The sequence below is a fragment of the Pochonia chlamydosporia genome, chromosome 1, assembly GCF_001653235.2.
Source record: "Pochonia chlamydosporia 170 chromosome 1, whole genome shotgun sequence".
NCBI classification, from domain to species: domain Eukaryota; kingdom Fungi; phylum Ascomycota; class Sordariomycetes; order Hypocreales; family Clavicipitaceae; genus Pochonia; species Pochonia chlamydosporia.
Genome location: NC_035790.1, coordinates 4,665,301 through 4,681,822, shown reverse-complemented (window position 1 = coordinate 4,681,822; position 16,522 = coordinate 4,665,301). Strand labels below are relative to the sequence as shown.

At 50.6% G+C, this 16,522-nt stretch overlaps 6 protein-coding genes across 6 annotated transcripts; 5 read left to right on the top strand and 1 right to left on the bottom strand.

Moving 5' to 3' along the window:
* Positions 1-175: 175 nt before the first annotated feature.
* On the top strand, positions 176-1,914 carry VFPPC_13024 (MYB DNA-binding domain-containing protein; the record flags this gene model as incomplete). Its single annotated transcript, XM_018290801.1, has 7 exons — positions 176-471; positions 881-1,382; positions 1,439-1,486; positions 1,547-1,579; positions 1,637-1,720; positions 1,781-1,814; positions 1,886-1,914. The coding sequence occupies 7 exons, from the start codon at positions 176-178 to the stop codon at positions 1,912-1,914; spliced, it is 1,026 nt and encodes a 341-aa protein (XP_018149594.1).
* A 1,800-nt stretch (positions 1,915-3,714) lies between these two features.
* Positions 3,715-5,778, top strand: VFPPC_01206 (ATP dependent RNA helicase (Dbp9); the record flags this gene model as incomplete). The annotated part of the gene is made up of 4 exons (XM_018281073.1): positions 3,715-4,014; positions 4,075-4,951; positions 5,050-5,434; positions 5,496-5,778. 4 exons carry the CDS (start codon positions 3,715-3,717, stop codon positions 5,776-5,778), a joined length of 1,845 nt encoding a protein of 614 aa, XP_018149593.1.
* A 1,769-nt stretch (positions 5,779-7,547) lies between these two features.
* Positions 7,548-9,004, top strand: VFPPC_13023 (glycoside hydrolase, family 16; the record flags this gene model as incomplete). Its single annotated transcript, XM_018290800.1, has 2 exons — positions 7,548-7,653; positions 7,761-9,004. 2 exons carry the CDS (start codon positions 7,548-7,550, stop codon positions 9,002-9,004), a joined length of 1,350 nt encoding a protein of 449 aa, XP_018149592.1.
* Positions 9,005-11,070: 2,066 nt separating this feature from the next.
* VFPPC_01205 (NAD(P)-binding domain-containing protein) lies at positions 11,071-11,802 on the top strand (the record flags this gene model as incomplete). The annotated part of the gene is made up of 1 exon (XM_018281072.1): positions 11,071-11,802. The coding sequence occupies one exon, from the start codon at positions 11,071-11,073 to the stop codon at positions 11,800-11,802; it is 732 nt and encodes a 243-aa protein (XP_018149591.1).
* Positions 11,803-13,031: 1,229 nt separating this feature from the next.
* Positions 13,032-14,165, top strand: VFPPC_13022 (carboxy-cis,cis-muconate cyclase; the record flags this gene model as incomplete). The annotated part of the gene is made up of 1 exon (XM_018290799.1): positions 13,032-14,165. The coding sequence occupies one exon, from the start codon at positions 13,032-13,034 to the stop codon at positions 14,163-14,165; it is 1,134 nt and encodes a 377-aa protein (XP_018149590.1).
* Positions 14,166-14,385: 220 nt separating this feature from the next.
* Positions 14,386-16,145, bottom strand: VFPPC_01204 (secreted aspartic proteinase; the record flags this gene model as incomplete). The annotated part of the gene is made up of 3 exons (XM_018281071.1): positions 14,386-14,684; positions 14,749-15,654; positions 15,728-16,145. The coding sequence occupies 3 exons, from the start codon at positions 16,143-16,145 to the stop codon at positions 14,386-14,388; spliced, it is 1,623 nt and encodes a 540-aa protein (XP_018149589.1).
* Between the last annotated feature and the right edge of the window lie 377 nt (positions 16,146-16,522).

Here is a 16,522-nt window from a genome sequence, read left to right as displayed (position 1 = left end):
TCTTGTCAACATCGAATGACCTTTACCAGCATCTAGCTGGATAAATTCATTGCCCGTGAGTCCGCATTGATTTATTTTGTCTCCCGCCCACTTTGCGCGCGCGCGCCAGCCTCCTGCGAACAGCATTGCGCCTCGTCAGCACTGTCAGCATGGTGTTGTCCGTCGCTCGTTTTCAATGCCGCTTACCGTGGTTGAGCGCGTCGCCAGCCCTCAAAAAGCTGGGCTACACCAGCCGCGTTGTTGCAGCCAGACCCATGCCTGTCGCCAGAATCGCCGCCGCGCAAACAAAGAACTTGTCCTGCGTGCGCTCATCTTTACCTTGCCCTGGTTCTTTTATTCTCGCTACTTCTTTTCCAGAATTGATGCTGACGATACCTGTTTCTTTCGCATCCAGATCATGCAGCAGTGGCAGGTCGGCCCCGTGCCGGACTATGTTTACACCAACTCCACTCATCCACCCAACGACATGCAGTAAGTACCAACACCACCTTCCTTGTCCCATTTCCTCATCGTCTTTGGTACCTATAACCTCTACCATCGCCATACAACAACTATACACTTGTCACCAGTCACCTGTCCCTCGTCTTCGTCTTTGTCCGTATCCGTGGTCAACTGCCCAGCCGACCTGGCATTGCCTTGAACCACTCGACCGCGAAACTATGATGCTTGTCGTCAAACACCAGATGCTACCTATTGCCGCTGCCTATAGCAATGCCATTGCTCTACAGCTACAGGCGTAGCTGAATGGTCCATTTGACTGGGCAGTTTGTTTTACCCTTAGGCTGGACAAATGACGATGAGATCTACAGTGACATCTGCAAGACCGCCTCGATGTTGTCAATGGTGGAATGTCAAGTTTACTGACCACATGCTCGAACAGCAATCACCCCTACCAACCTGATATGGCACGGCGAACCGATCAGCGTATAGACTTTCCATACGGTACTCCGCAATCCGGCATGCCACCTCAGCAGCAGCAGCAGCAGCAGCCGCACCATCCAACTCCAGTTCAACCACCGATGAATGTTCCCCAACCTCCAAACGCTGCAGCTGCTCAACAGCAGGCCCCGACCCCAACCCCGGCGCAACAAAGTCGCCAGCGAAAGCGACCTGCTCCAAATACTGCCCCGTCTCCGGCTACAGGAGCACCCGCCGCTCCTGTTGCGGCAAGCCAAGTTCAACCACCGGTCCCAACTCCTCCCACACCACAGAATGCTCCTCCTCCACCTCAGCCACAACCACCGACAGATGATGCCAATACCACACCGGTGCAGCCGCCTCCGGCTAAGAAGAGTCGAACCAATACCCCATGGACGCCTCAAGAAGAATTGCGGTTGAAACAGATGCGGGATTCCGGTAACAGCTGGGCAGAAATTGCGAAGGTGCGTTATTTTCTTGCTTGTTGGTGGTGAATATGATCTAATCGTTTGAAAAATAGACATTCCCGACGCGAACAGAGGGCTCGGTGAAGAAGCATTGGTACAAGGTTAGTTGGGTTCAGAGCTAACGAGGCAGTGCCGTTGTTGTATGCTAATGGAATAACCAGGACATGCATTACGCCGAGTTCGCTGAAGACGAGGTAAGGTTCAACATCATTTAGACTTACATAGGTCTTCAGCTAACGGAAACCGCGCAGAGTCAAGCCCTGATGAACGCAATCAAGGAGTACGAAAACAACAAATGGAAAGTCATTGGCCAAAAAGTTGGCAAACCGGCAAAGGTACGGGAGACTTGCTTCTCCCTTTGACAAGATAGCGACCATGCTAACGATGAGAAACAGGCATGTGAACAGTATGCAAAGGAGCATTTCCCAGGTAAGTGGCCATGCTACGCCTATTCAACAAATCAGAGGTGTCGTTTCGCAGCATGGCTAATCATAGCACAGATCTCTTCTCGAACAGCAAGGGGAGGTAAGGGCACTTCCTTGTCCAGTGAATTTGACGAGGTGGAAGTAACCGATCTTGGTCACTTTGGGTGATCTTCCTTGCTGCGGCCAGCCTTGGTGTTTTATTCTATTTTTAATGTTTTTTTGGTCAACCGATTTGCAACGTACAACGGTACTACGATTTATAGACCCTGAGGAGTCTCTAATTCGCGATTAATTTGCTGAGCGGCCGTTACACGACGATGGTAGTGCGCAACCTGAGACACACTCCGTGGGCGGAGATCGGCTGCAGGACGAAACCGGTGCTATGACGATTTGAGGGTTGGAAAAGGGCGGGACGAAAATGCTCAACCTCTGTGCAGCACCCGTATCTTTTCCCAATGTGGGGTTTTCATCTGTCCTCCTGTGTACCTTTCGGCTTTGACTTGTTTTTTGTTTCCTTTGTCACGGTCGCGATGCTCGACACTGCTACGGTATTTCTGGACCTAGATGTTTGTATGTTTCGAGTTGACTCTGGAATTGATCGGGCTTTTGGGTGGGATTCTGCTTTCGTTTGGGGTAGGAGAACACGGGTGGGCTTCACAGTCTGGCAGCGTTGGTGCTGGGGGAATAAGCCAGGGTTCGATTTCGATTAGTATCTGTCGGCCACGTCGTACCTGGTTTGGGCTTGAGTTCGTAACAACTCGACGTGACGCGGGGCTACTTGTAATGTGCTTTACCAGTTGGTGACAAGTGGGTGTGGAAAACGTCAAGTATTATATTGATAGTAGCTTTATATTTCTCTTATTCCTGAGGATGAGGAGCAGGATGGACGATCTCAGCCGTCTAGTGAATACTAGAGTTTGAGATCCATCCTGGATGGCGGCAAAAGGGTTATTATGAAGTTCTCCCCAACAGGAAAACTAGAGCCAATTACCTTAGTTATACCCCCAATTTCGAGTTATTTACACCTTGGGAGTTTTTGCCTGTAAGTGGGAGATTGATAAGATGGCAGCAAGGAGGAGATGACGATGCCGGCTTCATACTAAATAAGGTACGTCTATACTCTGGGGACAACGCACATGTGTAGATCTATCTCGATGTGGTGACTTGTTGTCGAAGTACTCCTGCGACCACGCCATGCATCTTGCCGCGATCCTCGGCCCCACAACAAGGGGGTACATGAAACCACATCTGGCACTACCAGAGCAGGTACCAGTTACTCAACATGACGAACGGTCCACTTCTGGCGGTCTGCTTCAAATAATGGGTAGAGAATGTGTGAATATTTCTGTCTTGGCTCTGGAAGCTCGTTTCCCAAGGTCCTTGCTCTCGGCTTGGGCCGTCGCTAGTTTCATTGTCTTACGTATCTTGTTGACTTGAGAGTCGGGGAGGGGGATGGTGACAAGTTGGAAAACAACCGAGCCAATCCTTTACGGACTATTTGTGTCGGAAACGATATATCCTACGTGTTAGATTAAGTGTTCGAACTGGGACACATAAAATATATGAGCTGTGAGAAAGGAAAGACCAAGGCGGTAACAATATCGCGAATAAATGCGAGGGTAAGTCTGGTCACCGCCAGAGGAACACCGGCTATAGGGTAACGTGTTATCGCAATGCTGTGTCCTGCCTGCATGGAGAACCAGTTAACACCAATTGACCCGACCGCCATCCTGTCTCTGGCAATTGCCCCACTTAAGTGGGCAACACTGAACAGTTCTGCCATGCAACGCAGGCCAATTTTTTTTTTCTTAAGCGATAACTCTGATAACGATTCCGGAGCAACTCGCTGCTTCGACAAACCGTTTCTTGCTCTTCCACAACCGAAATTCCGCTGAGCAACAAGCATGAAGCGCAAGCTCGATCAGAATGGCGTACCGTCGCCGGAACCCGAGAATCAAAAACGCACAAAATCAGAAACAGAATCACCAGCAGATGCAGAGCTTACCTTTGCTGACCTTGGATTGGACCCTCGCCTCGTCCAGGCCGTCGCCGAACAGAAGTTTCTCAAGCCAACACTCGTCCAACGCAAAGCCATTCCTCTTGCATTGAACGGGAAAGATGTCCTTTGCAAGTCCAAGACTGGCTCTGGAAAGACTGCTGCGTACATTCTCCCTGTGCTGTCTGCTATCCTGAAGAAAAAGAGCGTAAGTGGTGGTAATTTTGCGTGCGATGCACACTGGACTCTTTTTTTGACATGGTTATAGAACGAGTCTGTCGCCGCTACGACCGCTTTAATATTGGTACCGACTCGAGAGCTTGCAGACCAAGTCTTCAAAGTCATTGAGCAATTCTCCACGTTCTGTGCCAAGGATGTCCGCGCCGTGAAACTGACGGACAAGCTCTCTGATGCCGTACAACGATCTCTGCTGTCTACGAACCCTGATATCGTCATATCTACCCCCGCACGAGCATGGTATAATGTGAAATCGAACCAGTCCGCACTTTCTCTTGACAAACTCACCCACCTCGTACTGGATGAAGCCGATCTGCTGCTGTCGTATGGATATGACGAAGATTTGGAGAACCTGTCCTGGTCCATTCCGAAGGGGATACAGACGACCATGATGAGTGCTACTTTAACGGCAGAAGTGGATTCACTAAAGAAGATATTCTACCGCGATAACGCTCCGACTCTGCTGGACCTAGAGGAACCAGATGAGGAAGGCGAGGGAGTGACGCAGCTGGTTACAAAGTGTGCCGAGGATGAGAAGTTCCTCTTGGCTTATATCATTTTTAAGCTGCAACTAGTCAAGGGAAAATGCATCATCTTCGTTGGCGACGTCGACCGATGTTACCGATTGAAGCTGTTCTTTGAGCAATTTGGCATTCGAAGCTGTATTTTGAACTCGGAATTACCCGTAAACTCTAGAATTCACGTCGTCGAAGAGTTTAATCGCAATGTGTACGACATCATTATTGCTTCGGATGAGAAGGAGGTTCTCGGAAATGAAGAGAAGGCCGACGAGGAAGAAAATAACGAAGGTGCAGAGAATGCGGATTCTGATGCAGAGAAAGAGGAGCAACGGCCGAAGAAGAAGCGCAAAGGATCGAAGCGAGACAAGGAATACGGTGTTTCTCGAGGTATGGACTCAAACTTAGCTGTCTATTCGTGGACTTGTGCTCCCACAGTTGTTTATCCGATGTCGTTGATCACGAATGCTGACCATTTTCACACATAGGTATTGACTTCAAGAACGTTGCTGCTGTCATTAATTTCGATCTCCCCACATCTGCTTCGTCGTACACACACCGCATTGGACGTACGGCACGTGCCGGTAAGGCTGGCATGGCATTATCGTTCGTTATTCCCAAGGAACAATTCCGGAAGCACATGCCTACAACAATTCAAAGCGCCGAGAATGACGAGAAGGTGCTGGCAAGAATTACCAGGCAACAAGCTAAGAAGGGCAAGGAAATCAAGCCGTACAACTTCAACACCAAGCAAGTGGAGGCTTTCCGATATCGTATGAATGATGCCCTTCGCGCTGTCACCAAGGTGGCTGTCCGTGAGGCGCGGACACGGGAACTACGACAAGAACTACTAAAGAGCGAAAAGCTCAAGAGGTGAGATCAACTTTCGAAGCAAGGCGCGGCATCACAACAAGTAACCCTAACATGACTGCAGGTATTTTGAAGAGAACCCATCGGAAATCAACCACCTTCGACATGATGGTGAACTGAGAACGGCGAGACAACAGGCTCATTTGAAGCATATTCCAGAGTACTTGTTACCGGAGAATGGAAAGAAGGGCCTCACGGAGAGTGACATTGGCTTCGTTCCGCTGAGGAAGCCTGGCAAGCTGCGTGGGCAGAGGAAAGGAAAGGGCACAAAACGAGGCGGTTTCCGTGTTGGAGGCCGAAAAGGTGATCCTCTCAAAACGTTTAAAGCAAGGAGAAGGGCGAAATAGAGAGGTGCTGCAGGGAAAGGTGCATGGGATGTAGCTACAGATTTAATGAGGCAAGTTACGGAGTTTTTGTTTCTCTCGCCAACTGATGCAACTGGTGCCGTGTTGCCGGTGATAGTGCGCCGTCACTTTGGTATGGCTGCCAAGGTTGTAGGCTGTGCAGTCTGTGTAGTGGAGAGTGACAATGAAGTGGCTTCCCTACAAAATGCTCATGGAATGGAACAAGTGAGAGAATGGCATGCTACCCAACCCAACTGAGTGAATGTTCGTATTCTTGGGTACGAGACCAAGTCACCCACGACTCGGCCCAGACCAGGGATGGCAAGGCCCGACAATGGAGCCAAGCATTGAAAAAGCGAATGGGACTGGAGGCCCCACTCAGCCCGTTATTTTTTCTCGTTGCTGTTGGCGGGAGCCAAAAGGCTGTAAGTGGAGATGAAGAGCAAACTGGTGGCGTGCATTGGCTTGGATTTCGAGCTTCCTCATTGATCGGGGAAGTGACTGCTCCTGATTTTGGCGTTCAGGCCGCACGCTGGCCCCCATTGCCATCAGTTCTCTCCCCTCGTCTCCCCTTGTGCCGTGCATCCGCCCTGTCTGCCCTGCAGGCGTGCGTCTTGCACGACGTGAGAAGATTGAGAAGACGGTGTTGAAGAATTGAGGCATTAGCAGGAAAGCAGAGGAATGTGGAATGCGGTAGGCTCCTTGCTTTGTGTGATTTGTGTGAAATTGTTTAGTGACGGTGGCGAACGTCGAGTTTTCTCGGACACACCCGTTGCCCCTGTTCCTCAATGGATTGGCGCAATGCAAACATTGAATCAGGCGGCGTACGGCGAACTGGACCCCTTGGTTGCTGCTGCAGCCTCCCGACGTCAGAGACGTTGTTTGTTTTACTGCGAGATTGTGCAAGTGTTTTCCCGCAGATAAAGTGTCCGAGGTTACGCAGCTCTGGGAGGGATTCCCGGGGCCTTGAATTGAGTGAGGCAGTTGCCGTGCCTTCAATCCATCGTGTGTAGTGATTTCAAGATGCAAGGCAAAGGGGTGACTCCCGTGTGTCGATTCGCTTGGTGCTCACCCGCTGTAGAACTCGCTAGTATTCTACCAGACTTCACCAGCAATCACTAGCTCGGCTCCCAAATGTCCTCTCCTCCCGTCGGTCTGGTGCTTGAGCCCCGCCTGTCAGTCTGTTGCAGACGCTCAGCTGCCCCAACGGTGAGACTAGTCTGGTTCTAACTGGTCAACTGGTGCCCAAGATCCAGGCTCCATGGAGTCCCAGCGCCATGTCATGTCTGGCTCATTCCATGTCTCACTCCACGAGCGCCCAGTTTTTTTCTCTCCTCCTGGAAGGGTAGATTCTTCGTTCCTCACGCGTTGTGATTGTCGTTCCATTTCAACCTTCGACATAAACAAGCCCTCTTCCTTTTCGTAAGGTAGGTAGGTTGAGGAACTCTTCACCACGGTCGTTTCCTTCGTTTGCGACCGACTACATTCGCTTTAATCCTCGTCTTTTCTTCTTCTTATCCCTTTCATAATCGCATCGACACCGACGGCCTTTTACCCCGTTGTGCCTGCCTTCCATTGCGACCGGTGCAAATTCCCTGGATTGCGGCTTTGTCGACAGCGCTTTGTCTTTGGGTCTCCCTCGATCCATCCCGTCGCTAGCTCTCAATCTCTGCAGTCTCGAATTTGTCGTTGACTTGTGGAATTAATAATTCGATTTCACTTGCGTTGCGACTTCTTTTGTCAACTACGTTAATATTCTATTCGATTCGAAAATGTTGCGCTCGGTTGTTCTCACCACCGTCCTGGGTGCTTGCTCTGCCCTGGCAGCAAAGTGCTCGCTCACGCAGAAATGTCCCCAGGATTCTCCTTGCTGCTCCCGTAAGTTTATTCCGAAGCTGGCTGCTTCCTCCGTGTGAAGGGACAGGAGGAAGTATTATCAAGCATGCGACCAAATATCTCTTACTGACTGGTACTCCCACCTATAGAATATGGCGAGTGCGGTGTTGGCGCCTACTGTCTCGGAGGCTGTGATCCACGCATGTCCTATAATCTTTCCTCTTGCGTCCCGGCTCCAGTTTGCTCAGACAGAACCACCAAGTTCACGAACCTCGATAGCATTGTCGATATCAGCGAATACCTCGGGGATTCTAGCAAGAAGGACTGGGTAGCTCAAGGAGAGCCCGCTTCCAAGGACGGAAGCGTTTTGCTCACCATGCCCAAGAACAGTGTCGGAACTGTTCTGGCGTCTACTACGTACATGTGGTACGGCAATGTCAAGGCCAAGTTCAAGACCAGCCGTGGCCGTGGTGTGGTTACCGCCTTCATTCTGCTCTCCGATGTTAAGGACGAAATTGACTACGAATTCGTCGGCGTCGACCTCCAAACTGCGCAGACCAACTACTACTTCCAGGGTATTCCTGACTACCATAACTCTGGCAACATCAGCTTGTCTGACACTTTCCACAACTTCCACGAGTACGAGATTCGCTGGACCCCGGACAAGATTGAGTGGCTTGTCGATGGCCAGGTCGGCCGCTCCAAGGATCGCAAGGACACCTGGAACGAGACTTCGCAAAGCTGGATGTTTCCCCAGACCCCTGCTCGTGTTCAGTTGTCTATCTGGCCTGGCGGTGCTGCCACCAATGCTAAAGGTACCGTTGACTGGGCTGGTGGCTCCATGGACTGGGATGCCGAGGACATCAAGAAAGCCGGTTACTTCTATGCCACCTTCTCCGAAGTCACTATTGAGTGCTACGATGCTAAGAACGCTCCGGGTACCAACAATGGAAAGAGCTACACCTACAACAATGCCAAGGGAACCAACGACACCGTTGTTGATGGCAAGGCCGACACTGTTCTTGGGTCGTTTGATGGTACAGGCTTCAACATGAAGAAGGACGAAGCTTCTGCCTCACAGAGTGGCAACTCCCCCAAGAAAACTCAGGCAACTATTCCCGGCGGTGGTAGCAGCGGAAGCGGCCAAGACCACAGCGGCAAGTCTGGTAATTCTGGCGGCAGCGGCAGCGACGGCTCTGGTGGTTCCGGTGGTAACTCTGGATCTGGCGGTTCTGGCGGCAGCAGTGGCTGTGATTCCAAGACGTTCAACCAGGACTGCAACGGTGGCAGTGACACTACCGGCAAGAGTGGCAATGGCAAGAATAGCGGTACCCGAGCGAGCGCCAGTGCATTGGCCATGATCATCGCTGGATGCGCTCTGTTCTGGCTGTAAGCGTTTGGATATTCCCCAATGATCTTTGATCTGATTTCATTGGCTCTTTGTTTCTTGGGAGAATCGGCGCGAACGGTTGGGAAGGAGCTGGTGCATCATTCATATTTTTATACTCTTTTTTTTTTTTTTTTATTTGTCGTCTTTCCCCAGCTTCTTGCTTTTCTTATTTCTGTTACAGCTTTACTTTTGACTTACACACACGCGCGTCATTCTACTTTGAGCATGGGCACAGCTCTGCTCTGAGTTCGCTGTATCTATGAGCATTATTCACTAGCACACAACTGTATGTATGGGATGGTATCGGGGTTTGAGTTTGTCGTTTGCCTCAATTGGGCTGAATGAAGTTGTCAAATGGTATTTCAGTGGAGGACTGTAATGACCACTGGTCGTCCACTCCTTGGAAATTTGGAAAAGCCATTAGCATTCTTAATTGAACAAAATAAGCGTACGACTGGTTGCGGTGAATTTGAATGGCGCAGAGACGTGTGGTTTCGGTTGTGATGTAGCCTGGTGGAATGCGCTATGGCTCAATTGACGCGAGACTCGGCCGGTGTCGTAAAATTGAATCCAAGTTTGAAACTTTGGATTAGTGTAATTCCATGCAAGAAAGGCAGGCAAGGCATGGAAGGTTTGGAATCAAATGATGATCAGGGTCCTTCAAGAACCCATGTCCCTTGTCAGTAAGCAGCCCTACCAGGGTGAGTGACACAGAACCAACAAACTAGGTGCCGACAAGGAGCTGCAAGGCGGAAGTGTTCAGGCGTGGTGTTGATGACAGAAATAACCATTTCGATCAACACCGAGTGCTGAAGATAATTAATTGACAATGGATATCAGTGGGACTCTGGCATTGGTTTCGTGGTCGACGATTTGGTTGAGAAGTTTGACGTACTCGTTCTAACATTATATATACCGCTTCAAGGTCAAGAGCCGACATGATACACAGTCCGCGACGAGGGACATGCAGTTTAATCAAAGTAAATTGCGAATAAGCAGGTGGCTTTTTAATGCCAGCTCATCCTCACTGACCTGCCAGATGGAGATGATGAGAGTGGGCGAGTCTAGGTATATGATGAAAATTCATGACTAGATGTCAGAGCAGCCACGTAATATTGTACGTTGAGGTCGACGTTGCTGTGGGTATGCGAGGCTAAGACAGATCTGACATCTCGTTCGATTCACGACGCGATTGGTGATGGGCCTACCGAGCGGGGGCATTGTCAGGATATTGAGAAGCGGTATAGTACCCCTGTTGTGTTTGAATGATGCCTGGAGAGCGAAAGCGTTGAAATACCAATTTGGCTGTAAAAGTCATTTGAGGTGTACGTTGTCTTGGCGCAATTATTGGAAAGTCGTCACTCGTGGTGGAAATGCAATGTAAATGACGACACTGCCACTGCAGACGGGACAACTATTGCCGCTCGTGGGAATTTAAAATAGAAATTACAATAGAGATTGCTCGGCAGCGAGCCGTTTACATGGCGCTTCGTGCTCTTAGCGTGGCGAGACAGCAAATGTCAAAGAAGCGAGACGGTTTTGGTGTGTTCGCGGCATGCAGGACGAGAGCGAGGTGGAAGAAGCGAAGACGCGAGTGGGGCAGAGCGACGCCACGGGTGAGATGGCCGGACCAACTTTGCTGGTGGTACGACAGCCTTGTTAGTTTTGTCTCTGAAAAAGTATGGTGGTGCTATCAGGGTGGTGTACTGCGCCACACAAGCCACTCCTGGGGTTGGAACCTGCCGATGGTCCACTTCAGGAGCTTGGGCTTTGATGGTGCATGGAAGACAAGGCGCCGATGAGGAACGGAATGCCGGTGGTAGGTACGTAGAGATGAGGACGGAGGGATAGATGTGTTGGTTGAAGGAGATAAATATGAGGGCTTGTCCTCGATTTTTGTTGTTTTCTTTTTCATCATCATTCGCATCGACATCACAGGCAAAAAGACATTCAGTCTCGACCTACAATCACACTCAGCAGCGTCAACACCAACAAGCAGATTCACATACCTCGTCTTACACATCTTCAAGACTTCAACCCACACATCTCCATCTACAACACAAACCATCATGTCCACCAGAACAATTGCCTTCCTCGGCGCCACCGGCGGGTGCGGTCTCTCAGCGCTCAAGCGCTCCGTCGCCGCAGGCTACACATGCATCGCGCTCTGCCGCACGCCGTCCAAGATGGAGGCCCTCTTCCCTGAGAAGCCTGCCAACCTGATCCTCAAGCAGGGCAACGCGCACGACGCCATCGCCGTAGGCGAAGTGCTCCTCAACCCGTCCAACCCAACTACCATGGTCGACGCCGTCAACTTCTCCATCGGGGGCAACGTCCACGCCAACCTGACCATGGACGACCCGGACGTGTGCAAGAAGGGCATCGCGGCGCTGCTCTCCGCCCTCGACACCTTACGAAAGAACGGCGTCTCGGGAAAGCCCCTCATCGCGGTGGTCAGCACGACGGGCATCTCAGAGCACGGCAGGGACGTGCCGCTGCTGTTTGTGCCGCTGTATCATGTTGGGCTGAAGGCTCCCCATGCGGACAAGAAGGTCGCGGAGCAAAATCTGTACAAGAGCAGCGAGAGGTTCGTGCTGGTGCGCCCGAGCTTGCTGCAGGATGGGGAGAAGGCCGATAGGAAGATTCGCGTGCATGTGGAGAGCGAGAAGGGCGTCGAGCAGAAGGAGGTTGGGTATTTTATCTCGAGGGAGGATGTTGGACGGTGGATGTTTGAGAACTTGCTGAGGGAGGCGGATAAGGTGAATCAGTATGAGCGCAAGGCCGTGGGCTTAACTTGGTAGATTTGGGATGGGTGGTTTTGATTTTTTGGGTTTGCAAGCGAGCTTAGATTTTCTTTGTTGGATTGATAGATAGATGGAAGGATAGATATAGACTAATGAAGTGGTTTGAACTGATTGACTTTGCTTGCTTGCCTGTGATGAGTGTGATTGTTGATGAGGCTTTGAAACATCTTTCAATGTTGGCAATGGTAAAATGACACGGGGTAATGGGCTGTTAGAATCATATGCACTGACCAAAATAATTGTCTGGTTCGTATACATGAGGGAGCGCTGCGATGCTTGGCATTTGTTGGGGATGGCCTGTGCCGGCAATGTGGTCGGATGCTCTTGCCTCCAGCCGCTCGCTTGCTGACCAAGTCACTCACTCACGAGCAGCATCATCATCATGCTGCAACGGCTGTGACAACCACCATTTGAACCTCGCATCAACGCAGGCTATTCGCTCCAGCTAGTCAACCACTTTCCCATTTCAGTCCAGTCCGGTTCATGACCCCCAAATTCATCATCGACATCTTCATCTTTGTCTCCACACTTTACCTGCCATGTCCCATCTCCAGCGCCACATCTTTGTAACGCAGCATCGAACCCCCACTGAGCGCAACGCCCTTCAACAACCTCACCAAGTCTGATCTTGTCCATGGAAACGTCTCATAGATTCATTTTTAAACTCAACCCCTATTTCATCCAAGTTACCTGCAGGGATTCTTCATCCACCGGCTCCGAATTAACATATTGGGTTCTCACCTTCGAGAAATCTGGTCATTCCCGATTCAATTCCCTGATACAGGCGACCTGGCAGCCCCCACCATCTCCTAAGGTAAATAAATGCTATTCTTCCTGAGGTCATGTTGCATCACCTTTTCATATAAGCCGTGAATAATGTCCATGGCACTAAACTGGGAACTATGTCATGCATGCTACGCTGGATGTTGAAGCACTAGCATAGCGCTTATAATTACGCCGGACAATCCTGACTCTGCTGAGACTAGCTTCCTGTTTCAGAGTTACACTTGCCATATGCAACATGTTCCTGATGAACCGATTGCATTATACCTATCTGCGGCCAAGTGGCTGACCATTTAGTCGGAGATGGGTAGATCAACATTGTTAATTTGCGGCATCCGTTCCACGTTGTTTTGTTAAATATCTTGCTCTACCCTTCTGTTCGCATTGTATATATTAGTGTTTTTAAACGCAAAACTGTCAATATTTTTCCAATTTCATCCAAAATGCTGACACAATTACTTCTCGCGGCTGCAACAGCAAGCGCGTTAAGCATCCCGAGCAACAATATGACAGGAACAGCCAAGCTCCTCCTCGGCACACCCAACACCATCTCCATTGCCGACTTTGATGGCACTAAATTTAGCATTGCTTCAAAGAAGAGCTTCTCCGGGAACCCAACATGGATGGTATTTGACGAAGGCAAGCTGTACGCTGTGGATGAAAACAGCGCCACGACACATCTCCTTAAAGTCGATCTTGCAGGCAACAAGATCGACGAAGTGTCCACCACCAGCGGCAGCAACGGCGTCGTGCACCTCGAACTCACCAAGGACAAGACGCAGATGCTCGGAGCGGCGTACGGATCCGCCGCAATCGACGTCTTTGACACCCAAGGCGGACTAAAGTACGTCAAGTCCATCAAGTCGGATGACCAGGTCGGCCCCAATCCAACCCGCCAGGACAAACCGCACCCTCACCAGTCTGTGATGGACCCCTCAGGTCGTTTCTTCGCCGTCAATGACCTCGGCACGGACAAGATCCTCATCCTCGACAGCCAGGACGGCTTCAAGATCGTGAACCACGTCCCCGTTCAGCCTGGCGGCTGTGGTCCCCGACACGGCGCCTTCCACCCTGTCGGTGCGGAAAAGGCATCCCACTACGTTGTTCTCTGTGAGATTAAGAACCTCGTCGTGACGTACTCGCTCAAGTATGGCGGTGCCAAGGGCATCGAGTTTACGGAGGTGCAGTCCATTTCTACGTTCAAGTCCCAGGCCGATATGCCGGCTACGGCTGCGGCGGGAGAACTCGTCATTGCGCCGGATAACAAGAGCGTCTATGTGTCGAATCGCTTGACGGGCGGGGATACGGATAACATTGCGCACTTTCGTGTGGCGGGTAATGACTTCAAGTTGGAGTTTGTAGGGCTGACGTCTACGGGGGGCAAGTTGCCGCGCATGTTTAGTGTTTCGACGGATGGGAAGACGTTGTTGGTTGGGAATCAGGATGGCAAGCTGGGTCTTGTGGCGTTGAAGAGGAACGATGATGGTAGCTTGGTGCAGGCTCCGGTTGCGAGTTTGGAGATGAGTCAGTTCCCTGGGGAGAAGGCTGGTCCGTCGTTTGTGCAGCAGGTTGCTTGAATGTGATGATGGCTGGTAGTCACATTTTGGGGTATGCTTCCGCTTTGTACAGTATATACAACTTAGAAGTGGATAAATGAGATTGCGTGTTGAAGTATGATGCCTGGTCCAAATTCTAGCTTGTCATCTATGTATAGCCGCCGATTTATGCTGGTCGTTACTGTCTAAGGTTTTTGTTTCTGCAAGTGAAAATAATGAATGGGTTTAACAAAGTTCAATTTCAGAGAGCGAGAGCTCCCATTGCAAATGCTGCCAAAACGCCATACCAATTCCAGGCCACGTCCAAGGTCTCTCCTCCACTCTCCTTTTGCTTGTCCCCAGTATTTCCTCCTCCGGTATTTCCTCCCCCAGGCTTGGCGGCCGGGCTGCCGTCCGGCTTTGATGTATCGGTTCCTACTTGCTTCGAACATTTTCCCACTATGGATGCCACGTCCGTTGATGCGTCGATTGTTTGTGTGTTGGTGCCGCAGTTGACATATGGCGCCATGTAGGTCATGTTTTTTGAAATGTCAAACAGCACTGCAATTTGGTTAATATCCATGGTTTTAGCAAAGGAGGTTGTTCAGAGTGATGCTGTGCTTACCATATGCGGATCGCAAGAATGTGTCGCCCAGCAGGGCAAACGACGTGCTCGGCATGATACCAAGGTAACAACTTGGCGGTGACCCTGAGATCTCTCGGACAATTTCCCTGTAGGGAACCTTGATTGTAACCCCGTTAAAGTTGAAATCAAGGGTGCCATTCTTGGTGGCGAGATCACAGCTGACCAGGTAAAACCCACCTTCGTCTGGCTTCCCAGCCCCAACCGCCTGGGCTATCCGATTCGCAAGTTGGGGAGGCAGCAATGTGAGCGTAGCACCTGTATCCAGAAACACCGGCATAGAATTCGTACTCAGGTCGGTTGTCTTGCCGTTCTCAGGGGTATGCTGAATCGAGTTGAGCGTGACCCAGAATCGTGCCACACCATCAGGAGAGTTTTTGCCAGGAATAATCGGCAACGGAGCCAGCTTTCCTGTGAATTTGCCAGAGTCTACGCCGCCAAATACCACGACGCCAGCCTTGTCGGTCTTGCTGCCCAGTGCCACGCTATATGCCTTGGTCTTGGTGATTCCCTGGTCGGCGAGCTCATCCACGAAGTTCCTGTACGCGGTGTTGATGCCGATTCCGTGCCCTATGCCAAGAATACCGGCAAACTGATCCTTACTGGATGTTGCGACGCCAAATTGAACCTTCTTCATCGCGGGGCCATTGACGAGGGCAATGTCGTCGAGGACGTAGGTGATTTCGGCGGAACCGATGCCGTATCTCAGGCTCGCGTTCAAATTGCTGACTTGTGAGGATGACGATTTTGAAGGATCGTAGTTTCCTACAGTTTCACAGAATTGCTTGTCCCCTGGATCGAGTTCTTGGCAGCTTGGGTTGATCCAGAGCTCGAAGGATCCGGTGTCTAATTGTGCGAGGACCTTTTGAACAGGGTTGCCAATGTAGACTGGTAACCGAGTTAGTTGGTTTACTCATTCCCATTTTATGTGATGGAGACGTGGAAATGGCGTCTGACTTACGTTGAGCATAATAGGCCAAGTCTGAGCGATTATCAAGCCGAACTTCAACGCCTCTCTTTTGCAAAACTGGCCGTTCTACGTGAACGATGGGCAAGGTCAATAGACCTGGAGAGATGGGTACCTCCGGCAGCTCCCTCTTCTCATCCTCTGGAAGCGAATCTGGCAAGGAATTATCATTATTTTCCGTTGTGGACGACTCCAACGCATCTCGGTTTGCGAGACTCGGTATCGGCAACGTTCCCGCAGATATGCTCTCCCCAACAACAGGCAAGCTTCTCGACGACGGATCAGATACAATGCTGTCGGCGCGTATTTCCTCCCCGAAGAACCTTGATTCACTTGGAATCTGCGGCCATGCATGTACAGATACAGAGAGAGCAAGGGAAATTACAACCGCCGTAAACCGAAGAGACGCCATTCCAGCTGGCCGACTCTGTGATGCAATTGAAAAAGCAATGCGACACCGCTAAAACATGTCAAGAAAGAAAATGGAAGAGAAAAAGGGAACCGAGTCAAGACACAGAACAAAAAGAGCAATAACTTTTGATTACGCGGAATAAAGAGTTGAAAGACATCGTCAAGAAACAAAACCTTGACTTGACAGACAACCCTTGTACCCCTACCACGGATTACCGGCAAAAGAAGTGTGACGACGGTACTGCCAAGCAAGACTGATTAGACGTTAGCTACCTAGGTAGAGGCTGAAGCGCCCAGACATCAGTCGACAGAAGTACGTATGTACGCATACCAAGCTTTTCGAAACAGGAGTCGGAGGGTTACTCGCCGTTCTGGTAC